General features: G+C 40.4%; 3 protein-coding genes across 3 annotated transcripts; all 3 read left to right on the forward strand.

Annotated features, from left to right (window-relative positions):
- The first annotated feature begins 1,335 nt into the window (after positions 1-1,335).
- LOC138191682 (chemerin-like receptor 1) lies at positions 1,336-3,484 on the forward strand. The gene is made up of 2 exons (XM_069138612.1): positions 1,336-1,362; positions 2,343-3,484. Exon 2 carries the CDS (start codon positions 2,354-2,356, stop codon positions 3,482-3,484), a length of 1,131 nt encoding a protein of 376 aa, XP_068994713.1. The 5' UTR covers positions 1,336-1,362; positions 2,343-2,353.
- Positions 3,485-7,695: 4,211 nt separating this feature from the next.
- Positions 7,696-9,984, forward strand: LOC138194377 (chemerin-like receptor 1). Its single transcript, XM_069143066.1, has 2 exons — positions 7,696-7,722; positions 8,839-9,984. The coding sequence occupies exon 2, from the start codon at positions 8,850-8,852 to the stop codon at positions 9,969-9,971; it is 1,122 nt and encodes a 373-aa protein (XP_068999167.1). The 5' UTR covers positions 7,696-7,722; positions 8,839-8,849; the 3' UTR covers positions 9,972-9,984.
- An 866-nt stretch (positions 9,985-10,850) lies between these two features.
- On the forward strand, positions 10,851-12,313 carry LOC138194376 (chemerin-like receptor 1). The gene has a single exon (XM_069143065.1). The coding sequence runs from the start codon at positions 10,851-10,853 to the stop codon at positions 11,970-11,972; it is 1,122 nt and encodes a 373-aa protein (XP_068999166.1). The 3' UTR covers positions 11,973-12,313.
- Positions 12,314-18,373: the final 6,060 nt, after the last annotated feature.

Below are 18,373 nucleotides of genomic sequence, written 5' to 3' on the forward strand. Positions count from 1 at the left end.
TTTTTTTAACTTCTCTTAGCTGCAGAGGCCAACTCTACCAAGAGGCCATAGATTGTGATAATGAGGATGACTATACTGTGGTTCTTGCTGTTACCATTATTCCCATTATTAAAATATTTTTGGATTTAACTGGTTTTCACTGATGATGCATTTCTCATAATCACCACATGAGGGCACAAAACAATCTTTTTCATTTTGATTAGGTCAATTAGGTAACAAATGTCCTCATATTTACATTTATACATGTCCCACAACCACAGCAATGTATTCAAGGCCTCGTGTGTTTTCATTCCCGGTGTCCCATCCTTTCTATTCAGGGCCATCAGGCCATCATTCCACAATGAAGAAATCATCAACTGCGTCAACAACTTTTTTTTAAATTAAATTTGTATTATCCTCATCAGGCCATGACCATCACCTGCTTCACCATGGGATTTGTTGTGTCCATCACTGTCATTGTCTCCTGTTATGCTTTCATTTCCATCATTTTAAAAGAAATCAGACTCTGGCCATTTTGAGCACATGCATGCTGTGCCATAATCTGATAATATCAATGTAATTTCCACACACACCTTCTGCACTCTGTTTATATCAGAACTGAAACATAAGATTATCTTCAATGTCAAATAATCTGCTCATTTTCTTTTGGTGTGTGGGGGGGTGTCAAATCTTCCAACTGCCAGTTTTATCTTTTTTTTTTTTATCTGATTAACAGTCAACAACAAACAAAAATATTCAGTCTAATATCAGGATAAACAACTTAAACTGAGAAAAAACAATTTTTGGAAGCAAGATCTAGTGGTTTATTTTTTGTTTTTTGCATTTCTTTTGGATTTCTCACAATTTACACCTCACTACGCAACGTACCGCAACACTATGACCAGCAGAGGGAGATGTTTTACATATCATATGCTTCACAGATAAAAAACAACAACAAAAAAAAAAACATAAGGACCAAACACTGCTGCATAGGATTTGATTTGTAGCATACACAAACAACAAATTTGTTTGGACATTTAAAGGCTGACAAGTCAGACATATATTTCTCTCATTCTCAGGAAAATTTTATCTACCAAAACCCAACAGGACAAAACTGACAAAGTTATATGTGCAGCCACAATGACTATGTAGCATTGTGCACCTCATCTTTCACTTAAGATATTATTGTTTCTGTAGAGCAGTTAAAGATTAAAAAAGAACATCAATGGAATTTTTTTGACTTTTTTTCTGGGTTGACTGTGGATCCGCCTTGACGTAGGCAGTGACATCACACTTACAGACAAGTCTTTATTAACCTGCTGGAGTTTGATCACAGAATATCCTGCTGCAGATTACGCCACCGTACAGAGATCTTTGAGGAAGGTACGTTAACGTTACTATTTTATGGACATGAAATCATCTGATTTTTGTTGTAAACTCATAACAATTTATACTCTTGATTTGAATAAAATAATAAAGCTATTGATTGGAATTAATTTAAAAAGCTAAACTCTTTTATTTCACAGAGAAAGGTACTTCTTAGAGTTGAGGTTGACTTGTAAAAAATATTAACAGTTCAGTCCTGAGTACATTTCGAATAGTAGTTTTGCTAGAAATGCCCATCCCTAGTTAAAGTAAAATGTATTTACACAATAGTAAGTGGAATGAATGAGAGATGGTGGGAGATTGATGGACCTGATGGTGGTGGATGAGAAAGGTATGGAGAGGCGAGCAGGCTGAGAGATGAGCTGGTGGGGCGAGGGCAGAGAGTGGTGGGGCGAGGGCAGAGAGTGGTGGGGCGAGGGCAGAGAGTGGTGGGGCGAGGGCAGAGAGTGGTGGGGCGAGGGCAGAGAGTGGTGGGGCGAGGGCAGAGAGTGGCGGGGCGAGGGCAGAGAGTGGCGGGGCGAGGGCAGAGAGTGGCGGGGCGAGGGCAGAGAGTGGCGGGGCGAGGGCAGAGAGTGGCGGGGCGAGGGCAGAGAGTGGCGGGGCGAGGGCAGAGAGTGGTGGGGTGAGGGCAGACAGTGGTGGGGCTCGCTGAGAGCACAAGGAGCAGGAAGGAACCCATGAGGTTGAAACACAGAGCCAGAGCAGACTCAACTGTAGGTGAGAAAAACAGGGTCAGGAGCAGGGAATCAGGCAACAAACTTGCAAAGGTAGATGGGTGGAAAATGTTCACTAGTTATCACATCTGACTGTTCTGTGGCTTTCATGGTCTTCATCACATTTGAGCGCCACTGGACAATAAGTATTTGTGTAAAAGTGATTGGTAATCTTCCAGTGTATTAATAAGAGACAGAATCAGCAACAAAATCGAGGATGACTTGTAAATTCATTAATATTATTTCTTCATGTTGCCACCGCAGCTCTCAAGATAATGACGAACATGACTGCAACCTCTGTGTCTCTCACCAATACAACTGATGCACTTGATGGAAGCGGCTCTGAGAATTTTGATAAACATGCAAAACTGAGACAGTCTCTCAACAACATGTCTCTCATTGTTTACTGCCTGGCCTTTGTCCTCGGTGTTCTCGGTAATGGAGTGGTTATCTGGGTGACTGGGTTCAAGATGAAGAAAACCGTTAGCACAGTTTGGTTCCTCAACCTTGCTGTGGCCGACTTCCTATTCACAGCTTTCCTCCCCCTGAGTGTGACATACATAGCTACGGGTTTCCACTGGCCTTTTGGCAAGTTTATGTGCAAGCTCAACACCAACATGAGCTTTCTGAACATTTTTGCCAGTGTCTACATTCTGGTGGTGATCAGTGTGGACAGATATGTGTCTGTGGTGTGGCCCGTCTGGGCTCAGAACCACCGAAACGTACGCAAGGCGTCCTGCGTGAGTCTGGGTGTTTGGGTACTGGCTTTGATTCTTTGTGTCCCAAACGTCATCTTCAGGGACACTTTGCAAATAAACAATACAGACATCATCATCTGCTTTGACAGCAGTGCTTTTTCTGTCGATGCTAAAACACCATCATTGTCTGTGATTCAGCTGCGAGAGTTTCGTAATCAGGCCACGACCATCACCTGCTTCCTCCTGGGATTTGTTGTCCCCTTCACTGTCATTGTTTCCTGTTATGCTGTCATAATCCATCGTCTCAGAAGAAACCGCACCCTGGCCAGCCAGTCGAGTCGCACCTTTAAGATCATCGCTGCCATTATCATCACTTTTTTCCTGTGCTGGGCTCCTTTTCACATCATGAGCCTAATTGAGTTGGTGAACAACATGTCTAATTATACAAGTGAAACATTAGATCATATCACCACTATCGGAGTGCCTATCGCCACAAGCCTGGCCTTTCTCAACAGCTGCCTGAACCCTCTGCTCTATGTGTTCATGGGAAAAGATTTCAAGGATAAAGTCCGCAAATCCATTCTGAATGTATTGGAGACTGCCTTCCAGGAAGATGAGACACACTCTCACACTTTCACAAAATCAGAAGAGTCCAATAATAGAAAAGAAAAGTCAGCTCACAGAGGTACAAGCATGTCCATGACATGAAGAAACAAATACTGGAACTGTAAATTGCAAAAAAATTTACCCAAATGTAAACATATATATCAAATTATTTGTTTGGATTATTTGTTTTGATTTTTAGCACTTTAGGAGCACTTAAAATAGCACTTATTTATAGCACTTTGAAGTTTGGCTTTCTTGAAGAAAATTGTACTTTCTTGATTGTTGTTGTTCTGAATTTGTACCCTCATGGTTGAAATGCACTTATTGTAAGTCGCTTTGGATAAAAGCGTCAGCTAAATGAAATGTAATGTAATGTAATGATTTTGACAAGCTGTAAATAATTTTCCAGGGTGAATCATTTCAATGTAATATTGTTTGATTTATATTGTTTTTCTGTATGCCAACTGATCTATCAAAATGAATTACCTTTTCATTGTATCTACAGTGCTTGTAATGTGGTGGAACTTACTGTCAGTGCTGTGATAGAGGAATGTTTTTTAATGCTGTCTTGTTGTTGGCACCTCTTTAACTTGCAGCAGGGTATTCAGGCTGCACCATTGTAGAACAAAAGGGATTGTAAAATGTCATTTCCCAGACAAAAGAACAGGGCAGCAATTTCAAAATCAGTATTACATTAGCTTGTGGTTAAATTTGTGTAACACTTGCAACACAAATGTAGGTTTTGTTGGCAAAGGCAACTGTCCGTAAATGACAAAACTGATTACAGTTCGACAATGACTATCTTAGGTAAAAGTCAAGTTGGCATTTCCGCTTTATTTAGCATGAAGTAATTTAGTCTGTTTATTAATTTTCATGAAATAAATCTGCCTGCGATGTTTATCTTGTTGTTATTCAGCATAAGGACAGTCTATTGCTGCCCTAATGAAACCCTAATGACCTAACCTGATAACCAATATTTGTTTTGTCTCTTGCCGGTGTTGGGGGGTTCTTATGTCTGTGATCCCCACTCTGAGGACATGCATGCTGTGCCATGAATAAATGTAATGAATTCACACTTCCCACTGTTCTCTCTGTTTATTTTAGAAACCAAAAGAAAACTGTTTTGAGAGCAAATTTCTCGCACTGCAATCAAAAATCAAGTTTGCAAGTAAAAATATAAACTGAGAATAAATTATTTGCATTGCAAACAAATTTGCTCTTACAGTTTTGTTAGTTTTGGTCACAGAATTGAGAATTTTGTTTATGAAACTAGACTTTTAAACAGGGTCAGGAGCAGAGAATCAGGCAACAACTTTGCAAAGGTAGAACATGTTCACTAGTTATCACATCTGACGGTTCTGTGGCTTTCATGGTCTTCACCACATTTGAAATGTCCTCATAATTACATTTATACATGGCCCACAACCGCAGCAATGTATTCAAGGCCTCGTGTGTTTTCATTCTCGGTGTCCCATCCTGTCTATTCAGGGCCATCAGGCCATCATTCCACCATGAAGAAATCATCAACTGCGTCAACAACTTTTTTTTTAATTAAATTTGCATTACCCTCATCAGGCCATGACCATCACCTGCTTCACCATGGGATTTGTTGTGTCCATCACTGTCATTGTCTCCTGTTATGCTTTCATTTCCATCATTTTAAAAGAAATCAGACTCTGGCCATTTTGAGCACATGCATGCTGTGCCATAATCTGATAATATCAATGTAATTTCCACACACACCTTCTGTACTCTGTTTATATCAGAACTGAAACATAAGATTATCTTAAATGTCAAATAATCTGCTCATTTTCTCTTTTTTTTTTGTGGGGGGGGGGGGGGGGGGGTGTCAAATCTTCCAACTGCCAGTTTTATCTTTTTTTTTTTTATCTGATTAACAGTCAACAACAAACAAAAATATTCAGTCTAATATCAGGATAAACAACTTAAACTGAGAAAAAAAACTATTTTTGGAAGCAAGATCTAGTGGTTTATTTTTTGTTTTTTGCATTTCTTTTGGATTTTTCACAATTTACACCTCGCTCCGCAACGTCCCGCAACACTATGACCACCAGAAGGAGCTGTTTTACATATCAGATGCTTCACAGATAAAATAACAAACAAAAAAACAGAAGAACCAAATACTGCTGCACACTAATTGATTTGTAGCATACACAAACAACAAATTTGTTTGGACATTTAAAGGCTGACAAGTAAGACATATATTTCTCTCATTCTCATGAACTCAGGCACCATGGCACACATGGCAGGAGTTCCTTGCTGGCACCATTTGTGGATACTGCCGGTGTCTGGGGAAAGTTTCCTATCAATGGTGAGTTCAAAATACCTGAAGCTTTCAACCTGGTTAACTGTTTCTCAGTAGATGTAGCTATGACCAACTAGAGTTTGGCTGGCTACCAATGTCTGTTCTTTTGTTTTTTATAAACTTCAGCTGTAGGTGGAGATGGGGTGTTGGTAGGCAGTAACTTGTCATTAAGCAGTGCAAGTATTGCAGTGTCAGTGTAGGATGGGCTGATACCACCATTAGTGCAGTGGGTGTAGAGAAATGGACTGAGAGATTGGTGATGCTGGCTGATGATGTTAGTACCATATTTTGACAGCATGTGCTCTAACTCTAAGGAAAACCTAGACCTGCTAGATGAGAAGTGGAAGGATGATCATGAGCTGGTACAGTTTCCTGACCTTCTGGTGCCATCGGGCTGTACTGAATGCAGAAATGAAATCCACCAAGAGGATTCTGGCAGAGTTCCCAGGTGAAGGCAGGCGTGGGAAAGGCATGCCAAAGCGTCCCAAAGCATCCCAAAGCATCCCTGGTGACTGCTGAGGGTCTTGCTGTGGTCTGACAGACAGAGGAATGGCAGTCAGGACAAATTTTATCTACCAAAACCCAACAGGACGGTGGCGAGGGTGACCGGGTGTCCCACTTTATGTGGGACTGCATGACATTTTTATTCTTGGTCCTGTGTCCCACTGATATCCTACATTTTATTTAACTTTTTTCTAAAACATGGAAATGCAGCTACAACAAAGATATTCCCACCAAAACCCAAAGAGGACTGCCTGACGGACGAGGGAACAGTTGCTGAAATAACTCTTGGTTAGCACACTGTGCAGCACTCCCAACTATACAGTTAAGCAGACTGTAGTAGTGAGCAAGCACCGCATAAGACCATTTACTGCGAAACTTTAGCTTCCTTTTATGTTAAATGTGTTTACTTAGTGTGGGAGTTTGGAAAGTTGCATTGAAATAAGATATATTTGTTTAGTCCTAACCAGCAATTGCCTATTTGTGTGTTATGTATATGTTAGATAGACATAACATTTTAAACTAAACTAATTTTAAACATCTGCACATGTTTTGATGCTATTATGGAAATAATTCAGTCAAGGCCGAAGTGAAGACGTCAATTCAGTTGGTTAATAGCCCCAGTGATATCAAAACAATCCACCTTAGAAGTAAGCTCTGCAGTGTAAATGTTGTTGTGCTGGTAGTTGAGGAAGATTGGTTGGTCAAAATCTGATGTGTCTGCTCTATATTCCATGTGGTCAAAGCAAAATTAAAAGTCAGACATTAGGAATACCGAGACATTACACTGAATAATATATGTCTTACTTGGTGGTATTATCTTTCAAATCACTGTTTGTGGAGTCGTTTTGAGATGACTCGTTGAATAGAAATTGGCCAACTACGATGGCACAATATATCTTTTGTAATTTCAGAGAAAATTTACATAAGCGAACAAAGACAGAATGCAGAAAGGAAGAACCATACTGTAGCTCCCCACCCACACCCAAAAATAACATATTTACATTTTTATTTCAGTTGCCTTTTGGTTGCAGTGTTGGTTTCACAGAGGCTGCATATTTAATGTGTGCAGATTCAAGTAAGGATTAGCCTGATATTCTATGAAGCTGTTTTGGCTACCTCCAATTACTGACAGATGCTGCAGTGACTTCGTTGTAATAGGGTGCAAGGTGAAGAGAGGGGACGTTAAAAGATGTGATATGTCCAGATGTTGATTTATTATGTCAACACAAAGCGACAATGCTGACAAAGTTATATGTGCAGCCACAATGGCTATGTAGCATTGTGCACCTCATCTTTCACTTAAGATATTATTGTTTCTGTAGAGCAGTTAAAGATTAAAAAAGAACATCAATGGAATTTTTTTATGACTTTTTTTCTAGGTTGACTGTGGATCCGCCCTTACGTAGGCAGTGACATCACACTTACAGACACGTCTATATTAACCCGCTGGAGTTTGTTCACAGAATATTCTGCTGCAGATTACGCCACCGTACAGAGATCTTTGAGGAAGGTACGTTAACGTTACTATTTTATGGACATGAAATCAATTGATTTTTGTTGTAAACTCATAACAATTTCTACTCTCGATTTAAATAAAATAATAAAGCTATTGATTAGAATTAATTTAAAAAGCTAAACTCTTTTATTTCACAGAGAAAGGTACTTCTTAGAGTTGAGGTTGACTTGTAAAAAATATTAACAGTTCAGTTCCAAGTACATTTCGAATAGTAGTTTTGCTAGAAATGCCCATCCCTAGTTAAAGTAAAATGTATTTACACAATAGTAAGTGGAATGAATGAGAGATGGTGGGAGATTGATGGACCTGATGGTGGTGGATGAGAAAGGTATGGAGAGAGTGGAGTTGACAGGGCGATGACTGAGAGAGGCGAGCAGGCTGAGAGATGAGCTGGTGGGGCGAGGGCAGAGAGTGGCGGGGCGAGGGCAGAGAGTGGTGGGGCGAGGGCAGAGAGTGGTGGGGCGAGGGCAGAGAGTGGTGGGGCGAGGGCAGAGAGTGGTGGGGCGAGGGCAGAGAGTGGTGGGGCGAGGGCAGAGAGTGGCGGGGCGAGGGCAGAGAGTGGCGGGGTGAGGGCAGACAGTGGTGGGGCGAGGGCAGAGAGTGGTGGGGCGAGGGCAGAGAGTGGTGGGGCGAGGGCAGAGAGTGGCGGGGCGAGGGCAGAGAGTGGCGGGGTGAGGGCAGACAGTGGTGGGGCGAGGGCAGAGAGTGGCGGGGCGAGGGCAGAGAGTGGTGGGGCGAGGGCAGAGAGTGGTGGGGTGAGGGCAGACAGTGGTGGGGCTCGCTGAGAGCACAAGGAGCAGGAAGGAACCCATGAGGTTGAAACACAGAGCCAGAGCAGACTCAACTGTAGGTGAGAAAAACAGGGTCAGGAGCAGGGAATCAGGCAACAAACTTGCAAAGGTAGATGGGTGGAAAATGTTCACTAGTTATCACATCTGACTGTTCTGTGGCTTTCATGGTCTTCATCACATTTGAGCGCCACTGGACAATAAGTATTTGTGTAAAAGTGATTGGTAATCTTCCAGTGTATTAATAAGATACAGAATCAGCAACAAAATCGAGGATGACTTGTAAATTCATTAATATTATTTCTTCATGTTGCCACCGCAGCTCTCAAGATAATGACGAACATGACTGCAACCTCTGTGTCTCTCACCAATACAACTGATGCACTTGATGGAAGCGGCTCTGAGAATTTTGATGAACGTGCAAAACTGGCACAGTCTCTCAACAACATGTCTCTCATTGTTTACTGCCTGGCCTTTGTCCTCGGTGTTCTCGGTAATGGAGTGGTTATCTGGGTGACTGGGTTCAAGATGAAGAAAACCGTTAACACAGTTTGGTTCCTCAACCTTGCTGTGGCCGACTTCCTATTCACAGCTTTCCTCCCCCTGAGTGTGACATACATAGCTACGGGTTTCCACTGGCCATTTGGCAAGTTTATGTGCAAGCTGAACACTGCCACGAGTTTTCTGAACATTTTTGCCAGCGTCTACATTCTGGTGGTGATCAGTGTGGACAGATATGTGTCTGTGGTGTGGCCCGTCTGGGCTCAGAACCACCGAAACGTACGCAAGGCGTCCTGCGTGAGTCTGGGTGTTTGGGTACTGGCTTTGATTCTCTGTGTCCCAAACATCATCTTCAGGACAACTTTGCAAATACCCGGTACAGACATCATCATCTGCTTTGACAACTTTGCTTTTTCTGATGACTTTGTAACACCATCTGTGATTCAGCTGCGAAAGTTTCGACATCAGGCCATGACCATCACCCGCTTCCTCCTGGGATTTGTTGTCCCCTTCACTGTCATTGTTTCCTGTTATGCTGTCATAATCCATCGTCTCAGAAGAAACCGCACCCTGGCCAGCCAGTCGAGTCGCACCTTTAAGATCATCGCTGCCATTATCATCACTTTTTTCCTGTGCTGGGCTCCTTTTTATATCATGAAAATAATTGAGTTGGTGTATTTCACAGTGGAAAATCACGAGTCACTAGAAATTGTCATTGTTGTTGGTGTTCCTATCGCCACAAGCCTGGCCTTTCTTAACAGCTGCCTGAACCCACTTCTGTATGTGTTCATGGGAAAAGATTTCAAGGATAAAGTCCGCAAATCCATTCTGAATGTATTGGAGACTGCCTTCCAGGATGATGAGACACACTCTCAGACTTTCACAAAATCAGAAGAGTCCAATAATAGAAAAGAAAAGTCAGCTCACAGAGGTACAAGCATGTCCATGACATGAAGAAACAAATACTGGAACTGTAAATTGCAAAACAAATTGACCCAAATGTAAACATATATCAAATTATTTGTTTGGATTTTGACAAGCTGTAAATAATTTTCCAGGGTGAATCATTTCAATGTAATATTGTTTGATTTATATTGTTTTTCTGTATGCCAACTGATCTATCAAAATGAATTACCTTTTCATTGTATCTACAGTGCTTGTAATGTGGTGGAACTTACTGTCAGTGCTGTGATAGAGGAATGTTTTTTAATGCTGTCTTGTTGTTGGCGCCTCTTTAACTTGCAGCAGGGCATTCAGGCTGCACCATTGTAGAATTAAAAGGTATTGCAAAATTTCATTTCCTGGATAAAAGAATGGGTCAGCAATTTCAAAATCAGTATTACATTAGCTTGTGGTTAAATTTGTGTAACACTTGCAACACAAATGTAGGTTTTGTTGGCAAAGGCAACTGTCTGTAAATGACAAAACTGAGGTACCAAATGTAGACATATATCAAATTATTTGTTTGGATTTTCACAAGCTGCAAATAATTTTCCAGGGTGAATCATTCCAATCTAATATTGTTTAGATTTAGATTTGTTCTAATTTTGCTTATGAAACTACACTTTTAAACAGGGTCAGGAGCAGGGAATCAGGCAACAAACTTGCAAAGGTAGATGGGTGGAAAATGTTCACTAGTTATCACATCTGACTGTTCTGTGGCTTTCATGGTCTTCATCACATTTGAGCGCCACTGGACAATAAGTATTTGTGTAAAAGTGATTGGTAATCTTCCAGTGTATTAATAAGATACAGAATCAGCAACAAAATCGAGGATGACTTGTAAATTCATTAATATTATTTCTTCATGTTGCCACCGCAGCTCTCAAGATAATGACGAACATGACTGCAACCTCTGTGTCTCTCACCAATACAACTGATGCACTTGATGGAAGCGGCTCTGAGAATTTTGATGAACGTGCAAAACTGGCACAGTCTCTCAACAACATGTCTCTCATTGTTTACTGCCTGGCCTTTGTCCTCGGTGTTCTCGGTAATGGAGTGGTTATCTGGGTGACTGGGTTCAAGATGAAGAAAACCGTTAACACAGTTTGGTTCCTCAACCTTGCTGTGGCCGACTTCCTCTTCACAGCTTTCCTCCCCCTGAGTGTGACATACATAGCTACGGGTTTCCACTGGCCTTTTGGCAAGTTTATGTGCAAGCTGAACACTGCCACTAGCTTTCTGAACATTTTTGCCAGCGTCTACATTCTGGTGGTGATCAGTGTGGACAGATATGTGTCTGTGGTGTGGCCCGTCTGGGCTCAGAACCACCGAAACGTACGCAAGGCGTCCTGCGTGAGTCTGGGTGTTTGGGTACTGGCTTTGATTCTCTGTGTCCCAAACATCATCTTCAGGACAACTTTGCAAATACCCGGTACAGACATCATCATCTGCTTTGACAACTTTGCTTTTTCTGATGACTTTGTAACACCATCTGTGATTCAGCTGCGAAAGTTTCGACATCAGGCCATGACCATCACCCGCTTCCTCCTGGGATTTGTTGTCCCCTTCACTGTCATTGTTTCCTGTTATGCTGTCATAATCCATCGTCTCAGAAGAAACCGCACCCTGGCCAGCCAGTCGAGTCGCACCTTTAAGATCATCGCTGCCATTATCACCACTTTTTTCCTGTGCTGGGCTCCTTTTTATATCATGAAAATAATTGAGTTGGTGTATTTCACAGTGGAAAATCACGAGTCACTAGAAATTGTCATTGTTGTTGGTGTTCCTATCGCCACAAGCCTGGCCTTTCTTAACAGCTGCCTGAACCCACTTCTGTATGTGTTCATGGGAAAAGATTTCAAGGATAAAGTCCGCAAATCCATTCTGAATGTATTGGAGACTGCCTTCCAGGATGATGAGACACACTCTCAGACTTTCACAAAATCAGAAGAGTCCAATAATAGAAAAGAAAAGTCAGCTCACAGAGGTACAAGCATGTCCATGACATGAAGAAACAAATACTGGAACTGTAAATTGCAAAACAAATTGACCCAAATGTAAACATATATCAAATTATTTGTTTGGATTTTGACAAGCTGTAAATAATTTTCCAGGGTGAATCATTTCAATGTAATATTGTTTGATTTATATTGTTTTTCTGTATGCCAACTGATCTATCAAAATGAATTACCTTTTCATTGTATCTACAGTGCTTGTAATGTGGTGGAACTTACTGTCAGTGCTGTGATAGAGGAATGTTTTTTAATGCTGTCTTGTTGTTGGCGCCTCTTTAACTTGCAGCAGGGCATTCAGGCTGCACCATTGTAGAATTAAAAGGTATTGCAAAATTTCATTTCCTGGATAAAAGAATGGGTCAGCAATTTCAAAATCAGTATTACATTAGCTTGTGGTTAAATTTGTGTAACACTTGCAACACAAATGTAGGTTTTGTTGGCAAAGGCAACTGTCTGTAAATGACAAAACTGAGGTACCAAATGTAGACATATATCAAATTATTTGTTTGGATTTTCACAAGCTGCAAATAATTTTCCAGGGTGAATCATTCCAATCTAATATTGTTTAGATTTAGATTTGTTCTAATTTTGCTTATGAAACTACACTTTTAAACAGGGTCAGGAGCAGGGAATCAGGCAACAAACTTGCAAAGGTAGATGGGTGGAACATGTTCACTAGTTATCACATTTGACGATTCTGTGGCTTTCATGGTCTTCAACACATTTGAAATGTCCTCATATTTACATTAACACATGGCCCACAACCACAGCATGTTTTAAATCCGCAGCGCAAAAGTCTAGTTTCATAAGCAAAAGTCTCAATTCTGTGACCAAAACCAACAAAACTGTAAGAGCAAATTTGTTTCCAATGCAAATAATTTATTCTCAGGTTTTTTTGCTTGCATAATAAAGACTCAAAAATACCTTCATAACCTCTAAGTTTAATTTTAATGTATACATATATGATCATTTGAAATATTTATTTTTCAGCCCAAGTGGCCAACCTTACTAAAAGTCAAAACACGATGATAATCATTACTACTGCTGCGGTTCTTGCTTTACTATTATTTCCATTGTTAAAATATTACACTATTTGGAGTTGACTTCACCAGAAAAAACATCCATAAAATGTCTTTATGGATAAGAGGCACATGGGAGAATTTTGAAATACTGTATACTATATCTGCTCCAGCAAAAATTTTTTTGCCATTTTTACTCCAACCTTATCAAATACGTAAATTAACTTTAACACACCTCTGGATGTTAGAGTTTAAATAACAGTATTTTAACACTGAGTCCGTGAACACAATTGTTACGTAACCTTTTCTAAAAACACATAACTATCAAATCTAATGCAATAAATGCTACATCCTTTATGTCACAGTGGCAGGCTTCTGGGCACCTTCGAATCGCTACCAGGTAGCGATTTGTAACAGATGGCCTGGTCCTGGTACAGGGACATCCAGGATGGAAAGGGTTAAACTGCTGCAAAGAAGCAGAAAAAATATTGCATGTGCCACAAAAAATTATTGCAAGAGTGGTGAATTTGTGGCTGCCAAATATTCTGCTAATCTTAGTTTATAGTAAAACTGGCAGTGTTGCTGATGTTACTGTCAAGCTGTTGACAGTGAGGAGTCAGATCTTCATGTTGGCTTTTCTACTGAAGTTATGTTGATGTTGCCATTTGACAGATCACTGTGAGCATTACAGTCCTGTATGGCCTCTTATTTCTGTAGTAGCTAGTAAAGGCCAGTAATGTGGTTTTTTTTTTAGAGGTATTTTGTGTGCATTGTTTAGCTTTGACTCCTCCTGTCACTCCCACTATCCCTATCATATAATAGTATTTTGATATCATGAGAAAAATGAAACTCAATATTAAGCAGCTACAAAAGAGGTAGGTTAATATATTCCTATTATTAATTCCATTAGCAATTTGTGAATTGTGCTTATTTGCTTTTCTTTTCTTTATTGCATTTTCGAAACATTTCAGTGACCAGTGATGATATGTTTAGCCGTACGTCTTCACTTCACTGCTGGTTGTCGAGGTAGTGTCCTGCCAACAATGTAGGCTTCATTGACAATTGGAATAGTTTCTGGGGAAAACCTGGTCTGATCCGGAGAGACGGCATCCATCCTACTTTGAAGGGTGCAACTCTTCTTTCTAGAAATATGGCCGTGTCTCTTAACAGCCCTAAAACATGACATCCCAGGGTTGAGGCCAGGATGCAGAGTTGCAGTCTTACACGCTCCTCTGCAGCTTCTTTAGAGCTGTCACTCACCCAAAACGTTCAACATCCTATAGAGGTTGTGTCTGTACCCAGACCACCTATATTTAAAAAAAAAAAAAAAAAACTCAACAAAAGATGTGTCAATAAAAATGTAATAAAAATTGTTTCCTACCAAATTAATGGATCAAAAAAAATTTGACAATTAAAAGCGGACTATTAAATATCAGATCTCTCTCGTCTAAATCTCTTAGTAAATGACTTGATAACTGATCATCAGATTGATTTATTCTGTCTCACAGAGACCTGGCTGCAACAGGAAGAATATGTTAGTATTAATGAAGCAACTCCTCCCAGTCATATTAATTATCATACTGCTAGAGATTCAGGCCGAGGAGGAGGAGTGGCAGCAATCTTCCACTCAAGTTTATCAATTAATCCGAGACCGAAATTTAGTTATAATTCATTTGAGAGTCTGACTCTTTGTCTCTCACACCCAAATTGGAAAGCACAGAAACCCATTATATTTGTTGTTGTTTATCGCCCACCTGGTCCTTATTCAGAGTTTCTAACTGAATTCTCTGACTTTTTATCTGATTTAGTGCTGAGTTCAGATAAAGTGATGATAGTGGGAGACTTTAACATTCATGTTGACATGGACAACAACAGCCTCAGTTGTACTTTCAGCTCATTATTAGATTCCATTGTTTTTTCTCAGAATGTAAATAAACCCTATCACCGTGGTAACCACACCCTCGATCTGGTTCTGTCATATGGCATTGAAACTGAAAATTTAATTGTATTTCCTCAAAACCCTGTTTTGTCGGACCACTTCTTATGAACATTTGAAGTTACAATAATGGACTACACAGCATGTGGGAATAAATCCCACTACAGTAGATGTCTGACAGATAATGCCGTGGCCAAGTTTAAGGAAGCAGTTACATGCTTATCCTCTTCGATGCCGTGTGTTAAAGCGGTGGAAGGCATCTACATTGATCTTAGTCCCACACAAGCGGATCATCTGGTAGAAAACACTGCAGCCTCTCTGCACACAACTCTAGATGATGTCGCCCCTCTGAAGAAGAGAGTCATGAACCAGAGGAGGTTGTCTCCATGGTACAACTCAGAACTACGCTCTGCTAGGCAGCGAGTAGAAAGCTGGAAAGGAAATGGAGTTCCACTAATTTAGAAGAATTCCACCTGGCCTGGAAGGATAGTCTAAAATTATATAAGAAAGCTCTTCGTAAGGCCAGAACTTTATATTATTCATCATTAATAGAGGACAACAAGAACAACCCCAGGTTTCTTTTCAGCACTGTAGCCAGGCTGACAAAGAGTCACAGCTCTGTTGAGCCCTCTCTCCCTTCAGCTCTCAGCAGTAACGACTTCATCAACTTCTTCACCAATACAATTCTCACTATTAGGGAAAGAATCGGGCAGACTCTTCCTGCCACCGTCATGATGTGATGTTAAGCACAGCAGCCCTGAAAGCAACTATAGGACCAGATGTATACTTGGAAAATTTCTCTCCTGTTGAGCTCTCTGAGTTAACTTGAATTATTTCTTCATCTGGATCCTCTAGCTGTCTGTTAGATCCCATCCCAACTAAACTTTTTAAGGAAGTCTTCCCTTTAATTAATACTTCCATATTAGATCAGATCAACCTATCTATTGTAACCGGCTATGTACCACAGGCTTTTAAAGTGGCTGTAATTAAATTTTAGATTTTTAGATTTTAGATTTTATACACTTTATTAATCCCCGAGGGGAAATTTCTTCACTACAGCAGGGGGGCTCTCAGGGGGGAGCTGCTGCAGCAGGCTGCCACTAGCGCAGCGCCAGGTAACCTGACCTGAGGTGCATGTTTTTGGATGGATAAACCTTTACTTAAAAAAACAACTCTTGATCCAGCTATTTTAGGAAACTACAGACCAATTTCCAACCTGACGTTTATTTCTAAAATCCTTGAAAAAGTTGTTGCAAATCAACTTTTTGATCATTTACAAAGGAATGATCTGTTTGAAGATTTTCAGTCAGGCTTTAGAGTTCATCATAGCACAGAAACAGCTCTGGTGAAAGTTACTAACGACCTTTTATTAGCCTCAGATAATGGACTCGTCTCTGTACTGGTTCTGTCGGAGGTTTCTTCCTATTAAGAAGGAGTTTTTCCTTCCCTATATTGGTGGTTTTTCTCCCTTAAGAGGAGGGTTTTTTTTCCCTCCTAGTTTATGTGGGAATTGTATTGTTGGGTTTTTCTGTTTAATGTTGTAAATAAAGTGTAATAAAGTGTATAAAAAAAAAAAGTTCCACTGTAAGGACTTTAATGTGTTAAGTGCCATGAAATAACCTGTGTTGTGATTTGGCGCTATATAAATAAAATTGAATTGAATTGAATTGAATTGAATTGAATTGAATTCATAAATGTACGCAGCTTGCTTCGTGACGTCATAGTCTTACCATCTCAAAAAAGCAGGTATTTTTCTTTTCCTAGGACAGTTTAAGAATGACCCGCCCTACTCTGCCTCTGACTGGCTTACTGTGATTTGTTACTTGAACCATAACCAATCATCACTCCTCACTCTAAAATGTAACCAAACCAGCGGACCGAGCAGCCAATCAGAGGGGAGAAGGGCGGGTCACGCCTTCGCCGTCCTAGGAAAGAAAATTAGTATGGGGCAGACGGGGAGGGAGACACCTCCGGCCTGCTGCAGTCTCATCGATCTCACAGTCGTCTGAGCGGAAAGCTGCACAAGATACGTATTGTATTCGGAGATGCACTACATTTTATGGTAAGTCGTTTTTCCTTTGTGACTGTGGGACTTATAAATGTCTGGACACGTGAAAATCACAGAGCTTTTCTACCATTGCTATGTAACACTAGCTCGTAGCAGCTAACGTTAGCTATCTGACAACAATAGTAGCTCCCAGGCTCACATTCAGCTGAAACAGACTATGTGCTGCCCTTTATTTGCGCGTTTCTGTAGCTTTATCTTTGTCACTTCGTCTTGGCCAGCTCCTATTATTTTATTTTCATATTTCAAGTGTGATAACGCGTAACCAACCGCCCAATTACATTAGCCTGCATGTGTTGCAGAGCAGGATGCAGTCGGTCCCTGGCGGGCGGCATGCATCTCCTTTATAAACAAATATTTGCGACTTATTTGACCATAAACAAAAGTCTTTGTACGTGATAGGCGTGTCCATCTTCCAGGGAAATCCTGTCAAAGTTTTGGAGACAGACTGTGGAGACATTTGCACACTGCGCGTGTCTCCAGTTTCATTCTCAATTTGGAAATGGCACTCTTCACAAACCGGATGTGCTCTTTTGACAGTGATCGTATGCAAATATAAGGTTTCCCGTCTGAATACAATTACAGTGCACACCACGACTACATTTAAATTCATTTTTAAAATGAATATTGACCATATTATGTGTTGTTCATAATCTGCATGAGGGCAATTACTTTGATTTGAAACGTGTAGTAAACTATCTTGTGTACTGGGATGCTCATGAGGTGGAGCCAATCAGATAAAGTTGTGGACGGGACATTGCTCAACACCACAGAGTGGTGACTGCAGACTGAGAGGGACGCTGCATCAGAGCCAATGCAGCGCATTTTTAAATTATTTCATTGTTATTGGTGATTGAATAAAAAAAAATATATATTACAAAAAAGGCTGATAATCGGTCGGCCCCGACTCAATGCTTATTTTTATCGTAGCCTTTTGTGGTTTGCAACCGTAGTCTGACAGAGATTGGGATTAGATTAATTATACAGCACTAAAATATATTACCAAAAAAAGTTACGACAGATTAATGTTTGATGTTTACTTGATCAAATATCTGGATTAACCTCGATCCTGATCCCGATAGGGGCATCCCAATCTTCCATATATATTCTGTTGTTGTATCTTTCGCATGTTGTAGCCCATTTCAGAATTTCGACTGTGGTGTATCTGGAATTTTTTATGGTGTATTTTTTTGTTGTTGTTGTTGAAGTGTTAGTGGTCAAAACTGAAAAAATTGGGAACCTGGAATTGCCAATTTCAATATGCTTTTTTGTTTACTTGACAAAAAAGTTACGAACTGTTTGCATTAACAAAATCCTCCCTATGAACATTAAAAAAAACATTAACATGCTTCATTTTCAAATCTTATTTTGAAAAA

The sequence above is a fragment of the Embiotoca jacksoni genome, unplaced genomic scaffold (genome assembly GCF_022577435.1).
Source record: "Embiotoca jacksoni isolate LCO1_2020_lvr unplaced genomic scaffold, fEmbJac1.0.p SCAF_11, whole genome shotgun sequence".
Lineage (NCBI taxonomy): Eukaryota > Metazoa > Chordata > Actinopteri > Embiotocidae > Embiotoca > Embiotoca jacksoni.